Source organism: Oncorhynchus masou, chromosome 10 (assembly GCF_036934945.1).
Source record: "Oncorhynchus masou masou isolate Uvic2021 chromosome 10, UVic_Omas_1.1, whole genome shotgun sequence".
Taxonomy (NCBI): Eukaryota; Metazoa; Chordata; class Actinopteri; order Salmoniformes; family Salmonidae; genus Oncorhynchus; species Oncorhynchus masou.
In genome coordinates, this window is record NC_088221.1 from 1,479,426 (window position 1) to 1,501,794 (window position 22,369).

The 22,369-nt window shown below is 42.2% G+C and overlaps 1 protein-coding gene across 2 annotated transcripts in view; it reads left to right on the forward strand.

The window, feature by feature from the left end:
- The window catches only part of LOC135547053 (Krueppel-like factor 12), a 197,009-nt gene that overhangs the window by 160,391 nt on the left and 14,249 nt on the right, over positions 1-22,369 (forward strand). The window contains exon 5 of one of the 2 annotated variants that reach the window (XM_064975648.1): positions 22,210-22,245. The exons of the other annotated variant lie outside the window; for it this stretch is intronic. Within the exon in view, the coding sequence (XP_064831720.1) occupies positions 22,210-22,245 (36 nt within the window). The remainder of the gene's footprint in view (positions 1-22,209; positions 22,246-22,369) is intronic. 2 annotated transcript variants of the gene reach the window in all.

Below are 22,369 nucleotides of genomic sequence, written 5' to 3' on the forward strand. Positions count from 1 at the left end.
GACTGCATCCAATTTGTTGAGTAGGGTGTTGGAGGCTAATTTGTAAATGATATCGCCAAAGTCGAGGATCGGTAAGATGGTCAGTTTTACGAGGGTATGTTTGACAGCATGTGTGAAGGATGCTTTGTTGCGAAATAGCCAATTCTAGATTTAACTTTTTGGATTGGAGATGTTTAATATGAGTCTGGAAGGAGAGTTTACAGTCTAACCAGACACCTAGGTATTTGTAGTTGTCCACATATTCTAAGTCAGAACCGTCCAGAGTAGTGATGCTGGACGGGCAGGCAGGTGCAGGCAGCGATCGGTTGAAGAGCATGCATTTAGTTTTACTTGTATTTAAGAGGTGGATCAGAGACTCACCAGCAGCAAGAGTCGGCGCAAGAATTGAACCCTGTGGCACCCCCATAGAGACTGTCAGAGGCCCGGACAACAGGCCCTCAGATTTGACACACTGAACTCTGTCAGAGAAATAGTTGGTGAACCAGGCGAGGCAATCATTTGAGAAACCAAGGCTGTTGAATCTTCCGATAACAATCAATTTAAATTTTGATTTCCTTATGTGACTCATCACCACATTATGTACTATGTATCAACATTTGAAATTGTTTGTTTTTTTACTTTGGATAAAAGTTGAGACTAAGAGTTAGAAAATTATATATCATACACTGCAGTTGAGGAACAATGGGAAAGTAACTCTGCTTTGAAAGTTGATAAACTTGTAACCCGACTTCTGAGAATATGGCACTTGAATATTTTGGTACACCTACTGGAGAGCTCTTCTTTGTCTACACTCATTCAGCAACGTTCACACCCTCCTAAGCTTTAGCCCCACCCATCTCTTTAAAGATTAGCATGTGAGGCCATGTGCTAAACAGAGTGAGCAGTGTAGTTAACAACCAAAGATTTAGGACTAAAAGTGGTAAAAGTAGTAGCCTACAGTAAGGAAAAACTACAGGTAAAAATACACCATCTCGTTCGTGGCCTTTATCCCTATCTGACTTTGGTGCAGGTCATGTTGTTCTTCGCATTACTGTCTCTGGTAAACACACACTATATCAAATAAAATATATGTTAATTTGTCACATGTACAGGATACATACGGTGTAAACAGTACAGATAAATGGTTACTTGGAGAGTAGCAATATCAAAAACAGTGTCCAGATAAAAATATTTTGTAATAATAAATTAAGGTATTACATAAATTTGAAACACATTATAAGTACGCTTTCTTTGTAAAAAAAAAAACAATACAGGACTTGCAATGCCATTTTAGTATATTTCTAATTTATGAGAAATGTACATACAATGTACTTAAGGTGTATTCAAAGTTTATTTGTTTTGCTATTTATCTGATATACAATATACCAAAAAAGTGTCCCAATTTAGATAATATTAAATGTATTTAATATACCTAAATGCTATTAAAAATACAAATAAAGTTGATGTAAATTTTTTTGAGCATCTGATGAAATAACATTAGGCTGGACAATAGCACAAGTAAAAATGTGTTGGCTGAACTGGAAAACTAGCACGAGGCCTTTGCAAATGAATTGAAACTAACCTTCGCTGATCCTCTTATGACATGAGTGAAGCTTAGAATTCCATTTTTCCTAAATGGCACCAAAAAATGTCTCCCTTTTTATTTTATCACTACAATTTGTTCTTAGGATGAAACTGAAAAATAACAACTCACGTAGAAAGTAAACATCCGCACCTCGATGGTGTCAAGTGGGCTTATGTCTGCGTAATGAGGAAGTAGGACAAAAACGGCAACTTCTGACTATTTCTGGTCTTGTGATCGATGACAGCAGAGTACACTGCACCACCTTATGCCATTAGAAAGAGGAGATTATCCTGATTAAAATGATGTCTGACATGTGAGATATTTGGCGAAATAGACCAGCATGCCTCTCCATAGGAAAACAATGGGCGGAGCTCAGAGTTCCAATGAAAAAAAGTATTTTGGGAATAGCGTTTGATGACAACGGAGTACACTGCCCAGTCTTACATAATTAGAAAGAGGATATTCTCATTATTACAATGGCGTCTGGTTTGAAAAAAATTGAATGTACACATTGTGAGATATTTGGTGAAATAGACAGACATGTTTGTGTAAAATGTCTCCATATGGAAACAATGGCACAGCATCAGAGTTCCAACAGTAATGTGTAATTTCTGACATTTGAAATCATAGCTTTTGATGACAGTGGAGTACGCTGCCCAGCCTTGCATCATTACAAGAGAATAGTATCCATATTAAAATGATGTCTGACTTAAAACATTCTAAAGATACACATTTGAAGATATTTTGCGAAATAGACAGACATATCCATATTTCCCCTATAGGAAACAACGGGACAACGTCAGAGTTCCATGAGTAAAAATATACTTTTTATATACATCTGCCAACCATGTGTATGTGACAAATACATTTGATATGATTTGATTTGAAATTTTAACTACAAGCAATTGATTACTAGCTTTTGATGACAGCGGAGTACGCTGCCCAGGCTTACATAATCAGAAATAATAGATTATCCTAATGAAAATGGTATAGAACTTCAAAACATCAAAATACATAAATTTTGAGATATTTGGCTAAATAGACAGACATGGAGCGGCAGGGTAGTCTAGTGGTTAGAGCGTTGGACTAGTAACCGAAAGGTTGCAAGTTCAAATCCCAGACCTGACAAGGTACAAGTCTGTCGTTCTGCCCCTGTACATGCAGATAACCCACTGTTCCTAGGCCATCATTGAAAATAAGAATTTGTTCTTAACTGACTTGCCTAGTTAAATAAAGGTAAAATAAAATTTACAAAAACAATGGCAGTCTAAAAATGTATTTGCTATGCTTTTCCTTTTTTTGTGTTCCGCATTCTGTGGTTTGAACTAGGCCTCTATGTGAAAGTGTGGCAATAATTAAACGTTTCATTATTCACAGGTCTACCCCCACATGTCTTCAGCCAACTTCTGAAAACAAACTGCTCAGCAGAGCAAAGGCTCTTTTGAGAACTACCACTTTTATTTTTTTAAATCACATTTCCAGTGTCTGTGTCCAGTGTCTGTGTTTATACACTGAGTGTACAAAACATTAAGGACACCTGCTCTTTCTTTCTCTTTCTTTCTTTTTGATACCATGGATGCTTAGTCCTTAGTTTTGTCTGTACATTTTAGAGTGGTTATATTTCTCTAACCCCATCCCAGCTTCTTACCAAAACAGCGGTGAGAGACCAATTTGTTATTGTTTCACCTGCTGATTTTAACTTTAAGGGGGTGTTACTTTGGCAGATAATGTTACCTATCTTAAGAAATAGTGTTTTATAATAATGAACTAAATGTATGATGTTTTTGGTTTAGTTTTTTTTAAATAATGTCAGTTGCATTGTTCATTGTTATGCTGTAAATGGCTATTTTATGGTTGTAAGTGATAAAATTAACTAACAACTATTTTATGGATTGCAATTCTGAGTAGTTACTACTCCAGTAAGGATTGATATATCTTGGCTATATAACTTTTTGATGGACTGATCAACACAATGTTTAAGGTACTGCAATTGCAAAATATTTCCAATAGATGGGGGTATAAGACCTCAAAACACATTTCAGACGATTAGTTTTCTCCATGAACACATCAAAGGATACTCCCATGAGCGCTTTTCTCTGTCCCTTTCCACACTGCAAGAGGAAGGGACCGACTCTGAGATCTGTAATAATGCCGAACATTAAATCAGTCACCTCTGGTTAAGAAAAACGTTTCTTTTTGTTGTCTCTTTCCACACTGCTAACGCAAGAGGTAGGGACCGACTCTGAGAGAACTGTAACAATGCCTCTGGTCGAAATGTTTTTCCTAGTTAATACATTCATTGTCAAATTCATCAACCAGGTACTGTAATTCTCAATTAAACCAAAAAGTGACAGCATGACCACAAACAACATTTTCTGACGTTTCCTTGAGATTGACTTTGTGCTTGTTCTATCTAGTGAAAAATAGATTTCAGGCGCTTGCTACTGACAATTGAGCGCTGATCTATCTAATTAACATATTTCACAAGATATTTAAAATATAATTGAAATGGCATGCCATCGTCTGAGAAGTCAAATCTAAAAGGCTTAGAAATGGAAAAAACGAACTTGCTGCATACAAGTTTAGAACTCACTGAGTAAGTAAAACAAGTCAAGAGTGAAAATCCACTACACTACAATATTACCTTTTCACTAATGTGCAGGCCACTTATATTATTGACACTTCCACGAGGGCATGGTTAACTCCTCTGCCTTCTCTCGCATCAAGCCCCGACACAAGCTGGTGTCACCAGCAGCAGCGAACACTCTGCCTTCTTGTTAAAGTAATTTGCTAGCAACAAGGGTTGCATGATGTAATATTCATATACAGTAAAACGAGTTCTATATCGACTTAACCTGAAAGGCCTCTCAGCAAGGAAGAAGCCACTGCTCCAAAACCACCATAAAAAAGCCAGACTACGGTTTGCAACTGCACATGGGGACAAAGATCGTAATTTTGGGAGAAATGTCCTTTGGTCTGATGAAAAACAAAAGTAGACTGTTTGGCCATAATGACCATCGTTCGGTTTGGAGGAAAAAGGGGGAGGTAAGCAAGCTGAAGAACACCATCACAACCGTGAATCACGTATGTGGCAGCATCATGTTGTGGGGGTGCTTTGCTGCAGGAGGGACTGGTGCCCTTAACAATATAGATGGCAGCATGAGGGAAGACACTTATGTGGATATATTGAAGCAACATCTCAAGACATCAGGTAAAGCTTGGTCACAAATGGGTCTTCCAAATGGACAATGACTCCAAGCATACTTCCAAAGTTGTGGCAAAATGACTTAAGGATAACAAAGTCAAGGTATTGGAGTGGCCATCACAAAGCCCTGACCACAAACCCAGAGAAAAATTGTTTTCAGAACTGAAAAAGTGTGTGCGAGCAAGAAGGGCCTACAAACCTGACTCAGTTACACCAGCTCATTCAGGAGGAATGGGCCAAAATTCACCCAACCTATTGTGGGAAGCTTGTGGAAGGTTACCCAAAATGTTTGACTCAAGTTAAACAATTTAAAGGCAATGCTACCAAATACAAATTGAGTGTATGCAAACTTCTGAACCACTGGGAATGTGATGAAATAAATAAAAGCTGAAATAAATCATTCTCTCTACTATTATTCTGACATTTCACATTCTTAAAATAAAGTGGTAATCCTAACTGACCTATGCCAGGGAATTTTTACTAGGATTAAATGTCAGGAATTGTGAAAAAACTTAGTGTAAATGTATTTGGCTAAGGTGTTTCAACTGTATATACTTGCATGCTATTTTATGTCAATCATATTGTTGCTTGTAGCTTATAGCCAATAGCTTAATCTTCTGAAATTGGTATCATGCTTTGTGGTCTTATGTTTCCATCAATTGGAAATATTTAGCAATTGCAGTACCTTTGACATTTCTTAACACCCTCTATATTTGATTGACGCACCGGTGTGTCAATTTAAGTAACGTAAAAAAAATCCCCATAAAAATCTGTCAGTTGAAATTGGCCACATCTTTAAAAAGAAGAAGGTACATGTGTTTTGATAAGGTTTGACACATTTTATAGAAAACATATTGTTAACCATGATCATAACATTTTTCACTTTTGATTGGTAGGCACCAGCCAACTCACTACAACGTGTACCCAGCCAAACAGTGAAATAGCCATAAATGTGTTAACATCAAGTTACCTGAGGTAAACCCACAAAGTTTACACTAGTAAACCTCATTGCTACTAACACCGAAGCTAGCATTGTGATGTAGAACAACGGGCTGAGAATACAATATTTGGAAAGTGAGTTGGTGCTATTGGCAATCAATAAAACTAATGCGATCTGTCAGGTTGAAAAATGTACTAAAATAAACTTGATGAAGCGTGTGTGGCCAAGCAGTTATGGGTGAACAGGGAGTATGTGTTGACAAGCTGAATGTACTGTGCTGGCTGTCTAAACTATTGGCACGCCGCTCAGACACCCATGCATACGCTACAAGACATGCCACCAGAGGTCTCTTCACAGTCCCCAAGTCCAGAACAGACTGTAGGAGGCGCCCATGCTACATAGAGCCATGACTACATGGAACTCTATTCCACATCAAGTAACTGATGCAAGCAGTAGAATAATATTTTTTAAAAACAGATAAAATACACCATTTGGAACAACGGGGACTGTGAAGAGACACACAAAAGTACAGACACATGCATACGCACATATCGTGATATTGTTGTATGGTGGTATTGAACATTTGTGTAAATGTGGTGGTGTAGGGATGTTAAATTATGTACTGTTTTATCTTTAGCTCATTCAGTACAACCATAGTTCACTGTTTTGTATGTTGTTTTATATGTAATGTGGGTGCTTTGATGTGTTTGGACCCCAGGAAGCGCTAATGCGTCTCACTAATAAATACAAATACAGGAAGAGGCTGAGCACACACCCTTGTGGGGCCCCTGTGTTGAGGATCAGCATAGTGGAGGTGTTGTTGCCAACCTTCACTACCTGTGGGTGGCCCTTCAGGAAGTCTGGGACCCAGTTTCACAGGGCTGGATTCAGACCTAGGGCCCGAGCTTGATGATGAGCTTTGAGGCTACTATGGTGTTGAAGGCTGAGCTGTAGTATTCTGACATAGGTATTCCTTTTGTCCAGTTGGGAAAGAACAGTGTGGAGTGAGATTAAGATTGCATCATCTGTGGATCTGTTGGGGCAGATGCGACTTGGTGTGGGTCTAGGGTTTCCGGGATGAGGGTGTTGATGTGAATCATGACCAGCTTTTCAAAGTATTTCATGGCTACTGACTTGAGTGGTTATGTAGACAGGCAACCTTTGCTTTCTTGGGTACAGGGACTACGGTGGTCTGATTGAAACATGTCGGTATTACAGACCCGGTCAGGGAGGGGTTGAAAATGTCAGTGAAGACACTTGCCAGTAGGTCCGTGCATGCTCTGAGTATACGTCCTGGGAATCCATCTGACCCTGCAGGTCTTGTGAATATTGATCTGTTTAAAGATCTTGCTCACATTGGCTACGGAGAGCATGATCACACAGTCGTCCGGAACAGCTGGTTTTCTCATGCAAGTTTCACTGTTGCTTGCCTCGAAGTGAACATAAAAGGCATCTAGCCCATCTGGTAGGCTTGCATCACTGGGCAGCTTATGGCTGGGCTTCCTTTTGTAGTCCGTAATAGTTTGCAAGTACTGCCACATCTGACTAGCGTCAAAGCCGGTGAAGCCTGATTCAATCTTAGTTCTGCATTGACGCTTTGCCTGTTTGATGGTTCGTCTGAGGGCATAGCAGGATTTCATATAAGCGTCTGGATTAGTGTCACCCTCCTTGATAGCGGCAGCTCGGTATCGATGTTGCCTGTAATCCATGGCTGGGATATGTGCGAACAGTCACTGTGGAGACAACGTTGTCAATGCACTTGATGAAGCCGGATTTCTGAGGTGGTATACTCCTTAATGCCAGTCTGTGCTAGCAAAACAGTCCTGTAGCGTAGATCTTCATCATCTGACCACCTCTGTATTGAGCGAGTCGCAGGTCCTTTCTGCTTTAGTTGTTGCTTGTAAGCAGGAGTAAGGTGGATATAATTTTGGTCAGATTTGGCAAATGGAAGGCGAGGGAGAGCTTTGTATGCGTCTCTGTGCGTGGAGTAAAGGTGGTTGAGAGTTTTTTTCCTCTGGTTGCACATTTAACCTGCTCATAAATCCGATTTACCAAATTTCTAAGTTTGCCTGCATTTTAAAGTCCACAGACACTAAGAGTGACGCTTCTGGATGAGCATTTTCTTTTTTGCTTATGACCTTATACAGGTCATTGAAAGCCATAAAAAGTTAAGTGGCACCATTGATTTCAGTAATCCACTCATTCAATATGCATACAAACGAATCCAAAAAGTTACCGGTAAAGTTTGTCCAAACAAATCAAGCGATGTTTCTATTTAATCCTCAGGTACTCTAAAATCTAAATAAACGATAGCATTTAAGACGGAGAATAGTACCTTAGTGCCTTCGTGCCTTTGAATGGGGTATGGTAGTAGGTGCAAAGCGAACCGGTTTGTGTCAAGAACTGCAATGCTGCTGGGTTTTTAATGCTCAACACACTTGTACTGTAGATATGTGGTAGCCGTGGAGTAGGGGCCTGAGGGCACACAGTGTGTTGTGAAATCTGTGTATGTATTGTAATGTTTTTAAAACGGTATAAACTGCTGTACCCCAGGAAGAGTGCCTTGTTTACATCCCTCCTTTGCCAAGATAATCCATCCACCTGACAGGTTTGGCATATAAAGAGGCTGATGAAACAGCATGATCATTGCACAGGTGCGTCTTGTGCCGAGGACAATAAAAGGCCACTTTAAAATGTGCAGTTTTGTCACACACCACAATGCCACTGATGAGGGAGCCTGGAATTGGCATGCTGACTGCAGGAATGTCCACCAGAGCTGTTGCCAGAGAATTGAATGGTAATTTCTCAAACATAAACTGCCTCCAATGTCGTTTTTAGAGAATTTGGCAGGACGTCCAACCGGCCTCACAGCCGCAGGCCACTGCCATGGTAGTGAACAAAAAAACATGATAATACCATGGTAGTTTTTTCATTGTACTACCAAGGCAGGAAAATACCATGATATGTGCATCAGTAGCATGGTATGTTTCTGTCATGGCAGTGACAAAAAAATCTCTATTTATTTTACATAATGCAACATTGACTACTCGCTCTGCAATGGCAAAACATAGGCCTAGTATATCCTCTTAAATCCCTTTAGCTCATAGTGAAAAACCACAACACACGCGGTCTAGTAGTGTAGTGTACCCTCTTAAACCCCTTTAGCTCATAGTGAAAAACCACAACACACGCGGTCTAGTAGTGTAGTGAACCCTCTTAAACCCCTTTAGCTCATAGTGAAAAACCACAACACACGCGGTCTAGTAGTGTAGTGTACCCTCTTAAACCCCTTTAGCTCATAGTGAAAAACCACAACACACGCGGTCTAGTAGTGTAGTGTACCCTCTTAAACCCCTTTAGCTCATAGTGAAAAACCACAACACACGCGGTCTAGTAGTGTAGTGTACCCTTTTAAACCCCTTTAGCTCATAGTGAAAAACCACAACTCACGGTCTAGTAGTGTAGTGTATCCTCTTAAACCCCTTTAGCTCATAGTGAAAAACCACAACACACGGTCTAGTAGTGTAGTGTACCCTCTTAAACCCCTTTAGCTCATAGTGAAAAACCACAACTCACGGTCTAGTAGTGTAGTGTACCCTCCTAAACCCCTTTAGCTCATAGTGAAAAACCACAACACGCGGTCTAGTAGTGTAGTGTACCCTCTTAAACCCCTTTAGCTCATAGTGAAAAACCACAACTCACGGTCTAGTAGTGTAGTGTACCCTCCTAAACCCCTTTAGCTCATAGTGAAAAACCACAACACACATGGTCTAGTAGTGTAGTGTATCCTCTTAAACCCCTTTAGTTCATAGTGAAAAACCACAACACACGGTCTAGTAGTGTAGTGTACCCTCTTAAACCCCTTTAGCTCATAGTGAAAAACCACAACACACGGTCTAGTAGTGTAGTGTATCCTCTTAAACCGTGGGACCTGGATAGGGTATGGTGAGAAGAATGAAGGGAGTTTGAGAACTTGAAGATTTAAAATACAGTTTTTAGTTGGCTCTCTCATTCAACTGATTTTGCTACTCTTATACAATTCTAAATAGCCAATGAACAAAAAAGGTATTAATTGGGGGTAAAAAAGTATTAATTGTCATCTTATCTCATAGATATATTTTCATTATGTAATTCTCAACATATCCCTAAAAACAGCAAGTTACAATGTTTCCCTTTGTTTACACTCTGTGTGAATGTTTGTCCTGTCGCCATTACTACAACAGGCTAGCTTGACCGGAGCCAACATTAGCTTCTATGCTAACGGACTTTTATAATTTTTCCCCATTTTCCATTTTCTTTGACATTGTAGACATATTAGGACCAACAATAGTAGCCTGCCTCTGACTTTATCAGAAACTTGCCCATAATGGTATGTAAATTCATCAATCTAATACCAACCAACCTCTTTTGACCTTGGGGGATTTATTTTATAAGAAGTGTTGACATGCTGAATCCCAGGAAGACTTTTTATTTTATTTTACCAGGCAAGTCAGTTAAGAACAAATTCTTATTTTCAATGACGGCCTAGGAACAGTGGGTTAACTGCCTGTTCAGGGGCAGAACGACAGTTTTTGTACCTTGTCAGCTCGGGGATTTGAACTTGCAACCTTTCGGTTACTAGTCCAATGCTCTAACCACTAGGCTACACTGAAGACTAGCTGCTCCCAGGCACCAATGAATAGAATCCATAATAGATACAAGTACAAATGTATTTTATACATTATACTGCAATTGTACCATGGTAGCAGACAATTAATAAAAATGGTACCATATGATCATTTTTGGTACCATGTATCATAATTGTGCATTGCCATGGTAAAATGTATAATGCATGTCAAAACCATGGTATGTCCATGATCCACATCTATACCATGGTATAAATGAGGAAATACCATTATATTATTCAGGTGCTTGGCAGTACCATCATACGTCAAAGTTAAAGCTATGGTACATTTCCATGATTTAGATCTATACCATGGTATAAATTATGCAATACCATGGTACTATTTATGTACAACGGCAGTACCATTATACTTCAAGGCTAAAACCATGGTACGTTTTCTTTATTTAGGCTATACCATGGTATAAGTGAATGTACCATACTAGTACCATGGGTTTTATGGCGAAAAACTCATTCTAATTGGTTGGGCCTGGCTTCCCAGTGAGAGGACCTGGCCTCCAAGGCCCACTCATTGCTGCACCCCTGCCCAGTCATGTGAAACCCATCGATTAGTGTTTAATGAATTTGTTTCAACTGACTGATTTCCTTATATGAACTGTAACACAGTAAAACCTTTGGCATTTTTGCATGTTGCGTTTTATATTTTTGTTCATTATAGTTGTATAAAAGATGATATGTTTATTGGAACCATACTGTCTTCAGTTTGAGAGTAGGCTTACTAACAGTTGAGCTGAAGGCCAGGTATCCACATCAATACATGAGGAGATGAAGAGGTCTAGAGGGAGGGAAAGGGGAAGAAAGGGAATAGCAGGAGGATGAACTGAATGTGAGCGGCATGAAGCGGGAGTGGAATAAATTGAAAGCGGTAGAGAGGGAGAAATAGGAAAAAAGGGCGAGCATGGATATGTAATGGGCTTCTTGGCCAGCCTCCTCCATATTCATGTGGAAACGGTGGATGGGCTATTGTGAGAAAGAGGGAATGAGGGAGAGAGAGGGAAAGAAGAAAATGAGGAGATAGGGTATGAGGGAGAAGGGGAGAGAGGGGGAAGGGAGAGAGAGAGAGTGAGAGAGTACAAGGCTCTGGTGATTTCTGGCTGGTCCCCACATGCGTGTGCTTATGAATGTGTGTGTTCCTATGCCTCATTTCCATATGAGATGCTCTCTACAGTTGAGGACTTGTTGTTGTTTTTTTCTGAATCCTGTTGTATTGGTTGTGTTTCCTTTGAGAACCTCTTTGTCCTGTACAAAGAGTGTTCCGCGGACACACACTCAAACACAGACATGTAGGAACGCACACACGCTCCCCCCCCCACACACACACACACACACACACACACACACACACACACACACACACACACACACACACACACACACACACACACACACACAGGTACATACGGACGGGGGTGAAGATGAAAGGACAAACTAAAAAACATCTTGGCTGTAAAGTTTCTCTCTCAGTGCATTGGCTTGGGAGAGACAAACACAGTCTTTCATACAGGCTGGGATGGCAGGTTTCAATGCTACCGCTTTGCCACATATTATTACTACTTCCAACAATATGGCTACTATGATAATGGTACGTGTAGGGGTAGAGTAGTAGTAATGGTAACACTTTACAATAAGGTTCCATTTGGAAAGGGTTTATAAAGGGTTTGGAAATACGTTATTAATGCTTATTTAAGAGTTTGCAAAATGCATTATAACAAATTGGTCAAAATAGTGCCATAGAATGTCCGTGCTTGCCAAATAGTGAGCCACTATTTACTTCCGGCTAATATTGAACCCCTATCATCGTGTCATCGTATCATCGTGCAACCTTATTGTCAATGGTTGCACAGTTAAACAATAGTTATTTTCTAATTTTTGAGTGTGATGCCCTGTTGCCCTGTCCAAGGAACAGAAATGGTTGGTTTTCAGACCAATGGTCATGTCCCATGATGTGCCCCATGTTTGCAACCCTGATGATGCATTGGTTCACTTATTTATTCCAGGAATGAAGGCTTCGTCTGAAGATCTCAAGACATATTATTGGTTTGGTTCCCTGGTTTCGGAGAAATTCCCCCGACTTTGTGAGATCTGCCCAATCTTTGAAACACGCTTGAAATAAAGATGACCTGGAACGTGCCCAGAATTTTGTGTTGACACTGACACCAGTGTCATCAGTGAAGAATCAGGATGGGCGTGGCTATGAGAAGTGTGCTAAGGCCAGACAGAAGAGAAAAAAACATTGTTCACAAGACAAACCTTTTGACAGGGGAGAGGGTATATTCTTCATGCAATTTGTTTCACTTGTGGATACAGAAGTTCTGCTGGATGATTTAGCACTTTGCTCAGCTAGCTAAGTAGCTAGCTAGCTAACATTTGCTAACACATTTGACTGCCCTACCTAGCTAGCTAGGAAACCTAAAATGTATTTTTGAATATAGAAATTCAGCTTGACGATTTGCTATTAACCCACACTATTATGTAAGATACCATACATGACTCTTCCTGCAGGCAAAAAACCCTCTCAGAGGCTCCAATTTATCATTCTTAAACTGCCTGCGGATTAGTGCCACCCGACCTGAGCCCGACAGGCCCCGACGTTATACATTGGGTTAGGGCCTGGTAAGGTCTGTTTTCTCATCAGCTAGGGTGGGGTAGTGCTCGGGTATCACTAAATTGATCACTAACATCATAACAGAAGTGCTTAAACCTTCTCAAATATAAAACATTTAGAACATCATGGGCATGGGTACGGCTCAGAAATAGTCGTTTTTTGGGGTATCTAAACTTTACTTTACTGAACTCAGCAAAAAAATAAACATTCCTTTTTCAGGACCATGTCATTCAAAGAAAAAATGATTCCTCTCTCTCCTCTCTGCAGATCCTCTCAAGCTCTGTCAGGTTGGATGGGGAGCGTTGCTACGCAGATTTTTTCATGTCTCTCCAGAGATGTTTGATAGGTTTCAAGTCCGGGCTCTCGCTTGGCCAATCAACAACATTCAGTGAATTGTCCCGAAGCCACTCCTGCGTTCTCTTGGCTGTGTGCTTAAGGTCGTTTTCCTCTTGGAAGGTAAACCTGAGATCCTGAGCGCTCTGAAGCAGGTTTTCATCAATGATATCTCTGTACTTTGCTCCATTCCTCTTTGCATCGATCCTGACTAGTCTCCCAGTCATGCCACTGAAAAACATCCCCACTGCATGATGCTGCCACCACCATGCCTCACCGTAGGGATGGTGCCAGATTTCCTCCAGACTTGACGCTTGGCATTCAGTTCAAAGAGTTCAGTCTTGATTTCAACAGACCAGAGAATATTGTTTCTCATGATCTGAGGGTCTTTAGGTGCCTTTTGGCAAACTCCAAGCGGGCTGTCATTGGCCTTTTACTGGGGAGTGGCTTCCGTCTGGCCACTCTACCATAAAGGCCTGATTGACGGAGTGCTGCAGAGATGGCTGATTTTCTGGAAGATTCTCCCACGCTGACAGAACTCTAGAGGTCTGTCAGCGTGACCATCAGGTTCTTGGTCTCCTCCCTGTCAAAGGCCCTTCTCCCCGATTGCTCAGTTTGGCCGGGTGGCCAGCTCTAGGAAGAGTCTTGATGGTTCTAAACTTCTTCCATTTGAGAATGATGGAGGCCATTGTGTTTTTGGGGATGTTCAATGTTGCAGACATTTTTTGGTACCCTTCCCCAGATTTGTGCCTCGACACAATCCTGTCTTTGAGCACTACGTACAATTCCTTTGACCTCGTGGCTTGCTCTGACATGTGCTGTCAACTGTGAGACCTTGTATAGACAGGTGTGTGCCTTTCCAAACAATTTCCAATCAATTGAATTCACCACAGGTGGAGTGTGTAAGTAGAAAGACCCCATATCAATCCATGTAGGTGGGGTTTAGAGGGAAACTTTGATTATGCATCTCCATTGGTCAACCAGTTTTGTAGCAATAGTTAAGCTTTATGTTACAATAAGTGCCAAGGGATTTTAATGACCACAGAGAGTCAGGGCATCAGTTCAACATCCCATCCAAAATAACGGAAGGAAGAGTGGCCCCTAATGTCTGCTCTTCCATCCAGGGACTGATTAGGACCAACCCTGCTTAGCTTTAGAAGCAACCCAGCAGGTAAATGTAGCCAAAGATAAGAAAAATAGCAGGCACATTTCTTATTCAATCTTTATTTTAGCAGGGCGTCATGCTGAGACCACAGCCTCTTTTGCAGATGAGCCCTGTAAGGGATGGAGGCATTTGCTTTAATCGCGTTATCATAACACATGTTTCAGTAGCTAGGTTTCCATCCAACTGGCAACAGATTTTCATGCAAATATTCTAAAATCCACATAAAAACAATATGTGCATTTCCTAAGGCTGTGTGTGATGACGTAGTGCAAAAACCCCCAACTTTTGTAGTTACCAAAAAAAAACAAGTTAAATGGGTTAATATCGCAATTTCAAATCTACTGATGGTTTTATCACAAAAAAATGACAACATATAGTGAGTGTGACAAACCTGGTATTGGCACGTGCACTCTAGCTAAAACATATAGCCTACAACAAAGCCTTCTTCACTCACAAAGCCAAATTTACCCTTGTAAAGATGACTGTCGATCCTCGACTTCGGTGATGTAATTTACAAAATAGCCTCCAACACTCTACTCAGCAAACTGGATGCAGTCTATCACAGTGCCATCCGTTTTGTCACCAAAGCCCCATATACCACCCACCACTGCAACCTGTATGCTCTCATTGGCTGGTCCTCGCTACATATTCGTTGCCAAACCCTCTGGCTCCAGGTCATCTGTAAGTCTTTGCTTGGTAAAGCTCTGCCTTATTTCAGCTCACTGGTCACGATACCACCCACCCATAGCACGCGCTCCAGCAGGTATATCTCACTGGTCATCCCCAAAGCCAACACCTCTTTGGTCTCCTTTCCTTCCAGTTCTCTGCTGACTGGAACAAATTGCATTTTTTTTTAAGAAATCAAAATCGCTGAACTTGGAGTCTTATATCTCCCTCACTAACTTTAAACATCAGCTATCTGAGCAGCTAACCGATCGCTGCACACAGCCCATCTGTAAATAGCCCATTCAATCTACCTACCTCATCCCCATATTGTTTTGATTTACTTTTTTGCACACCAGTATCTCTACTTGCAACAGCATCATCTGCATATCAATCACTCCAGTATTAATTTGCTAAATTGTAATTACTTTGTTACTATGGCCTAGCTATTGCCTTACCTCCTCATGGCATTTGCACACACTGTATATAGACTTTTTTCTATTGTATTATTGACTGTACGTTTGTTTATTCCATGTGTAACTCTGTGTTGTTGTTTATGCCGCACTGCTTTGCTTTATCTTGGCCAGGTCATAGTTGTAAATGAGAACTTGTACTCAACTGGCCTACCTGGTGAAATAAAGCTGAAAAGAAATAAATGAAAAGATTCAGATGCAGACTGTGGAAGTAACACTGTTTATTGTAGCAAACAAGGGAAGACAAAGACAGGTCAAGGCAGGCAGGGGTCGAAAATCCAGGGTAAGGCAGAGGTACAGGATGGCAGGTGGACTCCGGGACAGGCAGGGTTCAGTAATCCAGAGGTGGAGCAAAGGTACAGGACGGCATTTAGGCTCAGGCAGAGAGATCAGGTGGGTGGGTACAGGGTCAGGACAGGCAAAGGTCAAAACCAGGAGGACGAGCAAAGAGAGACTGGGAAACGGAAGGAGCTGACAGGAAAAAATCTGGTAAGCTTGAACGAACAAGACGAACTGGCAACAAAATTGGGAAGATGGGCTACACCTGGAGGGGACGGAGACAAGCACAAGGACGGGTGATGTTCCACCTGGGTGGATACCTGGTTGACTGGGGTGAAAGTCAGCAATGAGGGCCGGATCCAAGATGTATTTAGCAGGAACCCAGCACCTTTCCTCCGGGCCATAACACTCCCAGTCAACCAGGTACTGGAAACAGAAGACAAGGGGACGTCAGACATGGTTTTGACTCTAAACACGGAAAAGGTAGGAAGAATACGGAGGGTACAGGGCAACAGAGGATGAACAGCAGAGGGGCTGATAATCTTGGAGCGGCTTGGGAAGAGGTGAATCGGCAGTCTCTGGAGGCTCTTGGAGGGACTCGGGTAAGCATGGCTCCTTTCAGGGATGTAGATGCCGGGGACTTCTGGAGTTTATCAGCTGCAAGGTGAGATCCCTGAGTGAGCGATTGGGAACACAAATTGAACCTCTTCTCCCTCCTTTGTTCCAGTAGCCAACCATCAATCCGAATGGTTAAAACGATGAGTGAGTTGAGATCCGTCAGCAGTTCTCGGGCTGCCAGGTCATCCTTTATCTCCTCCAATAATCCATGTAGGAACATGTCAAACAGCGCTTCTGGGTTCCACGTACCCTCCGATGCTAGCGTGCGGAACTCCACAGCATAGTCTGCCACACTGACACTGCCCTGCCGGAGCTGGAGTAACTTCTGGGTTCGTAGTCTGCCACACTGAGGGTGCCCTGCCGGAGCTGGAGTAACTTCTGGGTTCATAGTCTGCCACACTGAGGGTGCCCTGCCGGAGCTGGAGTAACTTCTGGGTTCATAGTCTGCCACACTGAGGGTGCCCTGCCGGAGCTGGAGTAACTTCTGGGTTCGTAGTCTGCCACACTGAGGGTGCCCTGCCGGAGCTGGAGTAACTTCTGGGTTCATAGTCTGCCACACTGAGGGTGCCCTGCCGGAGCTGGAGTAACTTCTGGGTTCGTAGTCTGCCACACTGAGGGTGCCCTGCCGGAGCTGGAGTAACTTCTGGGTTCGTAGTCTGCCACACTGAGGGTGCCCTGCCGGAGCTGGAGTAACTTCTGGGTTCGTAGTCTGCCACACTGACGGTGCCCTGCCGGAGCTGGAGTAACTTCTAGGTTCATAGTCTGCCACACTGAGGGTGCCCTGCCGAAGCTGGAGTAACTTCCGGGCAGCTTCTCTCCCGGACACCGTAGCCTTTAACACCTTTCTCATCTCCGCCACGAATACCTCCAGACTGAGGTAGATGGCGGATTGTTGCTCCCACACCGCTGTGGCCCATTTGAGTGCCCTCCAGGACATCAGCGTAATAATATACGATATCTTCGGGCGGTCCAAGGGGAACGAAGAAGGCTGCCGCTTGAAAATGAGGGAGCACTGGGAGAGAAAGGCCCAGCAGGTTCTGGAATCTCCATCACAGCACTCCGGGGGAGGTAAGCTGGGTTCCTGGGAAACTGGGGTGCCGGCGCTGCTACCAGCCAGGTTACAGTGGGGCTGGGAGGTTACCGTCATGGTCGGCTGCCTAGAACCGTGGCCTGGAACCCCTCCATCATGCCGCGAAGCAACTCCTTGTGCCTACCAATGTTGGCTCCCTGGGAAAAGATGACATAGCAGAGCTGGTCCCAAGTGTGCTGGGTTCGTACTATCAGGTATCAAGGTAAGACCCAGATGCAGACTGTTGAAGTAACACTGTTTATTGTAGCAAACAGGGGCAGATAAAAACAGGTCAAGGCAGGCAGGGGTTGAAAATCCAGGGTAAGGCAGAGGTACAGGATGGCAGGCAGACTCATGGTCAAGGACAGGCAGGGTTCAGTAATCCAGAGGTGGAGCAAAGGTACAGGACAGCATGCAGGCTCAGGCAGAGAGGTCAGGCGGGCATGGACAGGGGCAGGACAGGCAAAGGCCAAAACCGGGAGGACTACCAAAGAGAGGCTGGGAAACCGAAGGCGCTGACTGGAAAACCGCTATTAAGCTTGAACGAAAAAGACGAACTGTCAACAAACAGACAGAGAACACAGGTATGAATACACAGGGGATACTTGGGAGATGGGCGACACCTGGAGGGGGTAGAGAAAAGCACAAGGGCAGGTGAAATAGATCAGGGCATGACACCCTGTGAAGTTCATTATAATTTATTTAATCTGTAACCTAGTAAAGTGCATGCTATCCTGAAGAATCGTAGTGGGAGGACCACACAACATGTTCACCTGGAGAAGATTGACCCCAAGAGACACATGTAATAAGGGTGTGTTATGATGAGCCTCTGTTGGCTGTCAAAGGACAAAGGGGAGCTTTTTTGTTGTTGTAATAAAACCTTTTTTTAAAATTTTGTAATAAAAAAAACTTGTCCATGACAGGACTCCAAGTTTACTTCGATATTATTATTATTATATCAATATTCGCACATAAAAGCGTTTCCACTGACATTTTCAGATTCCACCTTGTCAAGCGTATTTTGTTTTATCCAACATGTACTTTACTTGCATAAAAAGGTTGGATGGAAACCTGCTTACTGCAAAAAAAATGGTTTTCCTCAATTTACAGGGGTGAATATATAGAGAGAGAGTTATCAGTATCATATCTGACCCAAGCGATCATATCCTGTATGTGTGTACGCTGCCTATGTGTGTATATATATGTGTGTGTGTGTCAGTGAGACAGGAAGTGGGCTGTGTGTGATGGAGACAAGAGGGTCTGTCTGGCTACACCTCGTCTCTTCTACACCACCCAAAAGAACCCATCTGCTCCCCTGTCACTCCTCCCCTCTCTTCTCTATTTGCACCCTGTAACCTTTTCTTTTCCATCCTCGAAAGAGCCCCTTTACGCACCCCTCTAGAAATCCAGACCCCACGAGACTGCTCGTCTTGTTCATTTTCTCCTTCCTTTTGCCCCCAACATCCCAAATATACTATAGGCTGCTCCTCGTTGTCCTGCATGACCCTTAACCCCTTCTCTTCTGCTCTAACTGTAACCCCTCAGTCCCTCCCTCCCCCATCTCTGTGCCCCTACGACTCTCACTTCTCTGTCTGGCCTCAGAGCTGTATGAGGAGTGAAAGAAAATGCAATGTGGATATCCAGGTTGACAATCATTAATGGAGAGAGACAAGTACCAGTGATATTCTACCCCACCCCTTCTCCTCCCTCACTCTTTCCCTGCATCATCCTCCAACCCACCCCCACAAACACACACCATGGCAGTTGATTGTGTGGATTCTGAATTTGTGCAGATAACAAAAATGTGTCCCTGCCGTGTGTTTGTGTACAGAATGTATTTTTTGGTGTGTGTGTTTGTGCGTGCGTGTGTGTGTGTGTGTGTGTGTGTGTGTTTGTGTGTGTGTGTGTGAGCAAGGGGGCAAGTTATTTGTCACATGCTTTGTAAACACCAGGTATAAACTAACAGGCCAATAATGCAGAGAGAAACATAAATAATAATAATAACAAATGTGAGGAATAAATACACAAGGAGTAAAGACAACTTGGTACCAGTACAGAGTCAGATGTGCAGGAGTTCATTTTGGAGTTCATTTTGGTAGATATATACATTAACAGTACCAGTCAAAAGTTTGGACACACCTACTCATTCAAGGGTTTTTCTTTGTTTTTACTATTTTCAACATTGTAGAATAATATTGAAGACATCTAAACTATCAAATAACACATATGGAATCATGTAGTAACCAAAAAACTGTTAAACAAATCAAAATATATTTTTTACTTGAAATTCTTCAAAGTAGCCACCCTTTGCCTTGATGGCAGCTTTGCACACTCTTGGCATTCTCTCGAGGTAGTCACCTGTAATGCATTTAAATTAAAAGGTGTGCCTTGTTAAAAGTTATGTTGTGGAATTTCTTTCCTTCTTAATGCGTTTGAGCCAATCAGTTGTGTTGTGATAAGGTAGGGGTGGTATACAAAAGATAGCCCTATTTGGTAAAAGACCAAGTCCATATTATGGCAAGAACAGCTCAAATAAGCAAAGAGAAATGACAGTCCATCATTACTTTAAAAACATGAATGTCAGTCAAAATGGAACATTTCAATAACTTTGAAAGTTTCCTCAAGTGCAGTTGCAAAAACTATCAAGCACTATGACTAAACTGGCACTCATGAGGACCGCCACAGGAAAGGAAGACCCAGAGTTGCCTCGACCGATAAGTTCATTAGAGTTACCAGCCTCAGAAATTGCAGCCCAAATAAATGCTTCACAAAGTTCAAGTAACAGACACATCTCCACATCAACTGTTCAGAGGAGACTGCGTACATCTGGCCTTCATGGTTGAATTGCTGCAAAGAAACCACTACTAAAGGACACAAATAAGAAGAAGAGACTTGCTTGGGCCAAGAAACACAATACATTTTTATTAAACCAGGCAAGTCAGTTAAGAACAAATTATTATTTACAATACCAGCCTATCCCGGCCAAACCCTTACTATGCTGGGCCAATTGTGGGCCGCCCTATGGGACACCGAATCACGTCCGTTTGTGATACAGTCTGGAATCGAACCAGGATCTGTCATGATGCCTCAAGCACTGAGATGCAGTGCCTTAAAGTGCTGTGCCACTCAGAAGCCCATTGACATCAGACTGGTGGAATTCTGTCCTTTGGTCTGATGAGTCCAAATTTTACACAGAGTAGTTGAACAAATGATCTCTACATGTGTGGTTCCCACCGTGAAGCATGGAGGAGGAGGTGTGATGGTGTGGGGGTGCTTTGCTGGTGACACTGTCTGTGATTTATTTAGAATTAAGGCACACTTAACCAGCATGGCTACCACATAATTCTGCAGCGATACACCATCCCATCTGGTTTGGGCTTAGTGGGACTATCATTTGTTTTTCAACAGGACAATTATCCAACACACCTCCAGGCTGTGTAAGGGCTATTTGACCAAGAAGGAGAGTGATGGAGTGCTGCATCAGATGACCTGGCCTCCACAATAACCCGACCTCAACGCAGATGAGATGGATTGGGATGAGTTGGACCACAGAGTGAAGGAAAAGCAGCCAACTAGTGTTCACCATATGTGGGAAGTCCTTCAAGAATGTTGGAAAAGCATTCCAGGTGAAGCTGGTTGAGAGAATGCCAAGAGTGTGCAAAGCTGTCATCAAGGTCGTGGCTACTTTGAAGATTATATAAAATCTTAAATATATTTGAATTTGTTTAACACTTTTTTGGTTACTACTTGATTCAATATGTGTTATTTCATAGTTTTGATCTCTTCCCTATTATTCTACAACGTGGAAAATAGTAAAAGGAAAAACCCTTGAATGGGTAGGTGTGTCAAAACTTTTGACTGGTACTGTAGGTATGGTTAAAGTGACTAGGCAACAGGATAAATAATAAACAGTAGCAGCAGCGTACCGCATGTGAAGAGGCAAAAAGGGTCAATGCAGATTGACCAGGTAGCTACTTAGCAGTGTGTGTGTGTGTGTGTGTGTGTGTGTGTGTGTGTGTGTGTGTGTGCGCGCAACATGACCGTAGCATTGTGTTAGTAAAGTGACTGTTTAGTATGTGAGCTAAGCGGACCTGCCACCACTGCTAACCATTACTGGAAGCACATATTGCTGATGGCACATGTCAATACTGTCTGTGTTGGGAAATGCACACACTCCAGCTAGTGGCTTTATTGTGATAAATTGTACTCCATGTACTGACTACTAATTTTTAAAGGAAATGTCATGAAAAATGTAATGGATGATATACACAACAGTCATTATGTTTATTGAACTGCGTGAATAAAATAAATATGAAACTGTCTTCAGATGATTGAGAAACCTATACGAATGGTCAAAATAACAGTCTTACCTCATCCAGTTTCCTGTGCCGTCCCACTGGGCACACACTGGTTGAATCAACATTGTTCCCACATAATTTAAAAAATAATTGTTAAACTAACGTGGAATAACCCATCTGTGCCCAGTGGGTTGTAGGGGTTTCTATCAAGGTGCAAGACCACCATCTAATGGCCATTGAAATTTTTTAACAATATCTCTGAATGAACATGTCATACATAACATGTTGTGAAATATGATCTTGAATCTATTTCCAGGTATTTCTATTGGAGTAATTGGAGCTTGCTTGAAAGGTATGTGCTATCTGGGATCCTTGGGAAGTCCCTACCCATTGAAGTTGACATGTAAAATGGTTAAGGTAAGGGTTATTGTTAGGGTTAGATAAGGGTTGTGGTTATAGTTAGGGTAAGGTTAGTG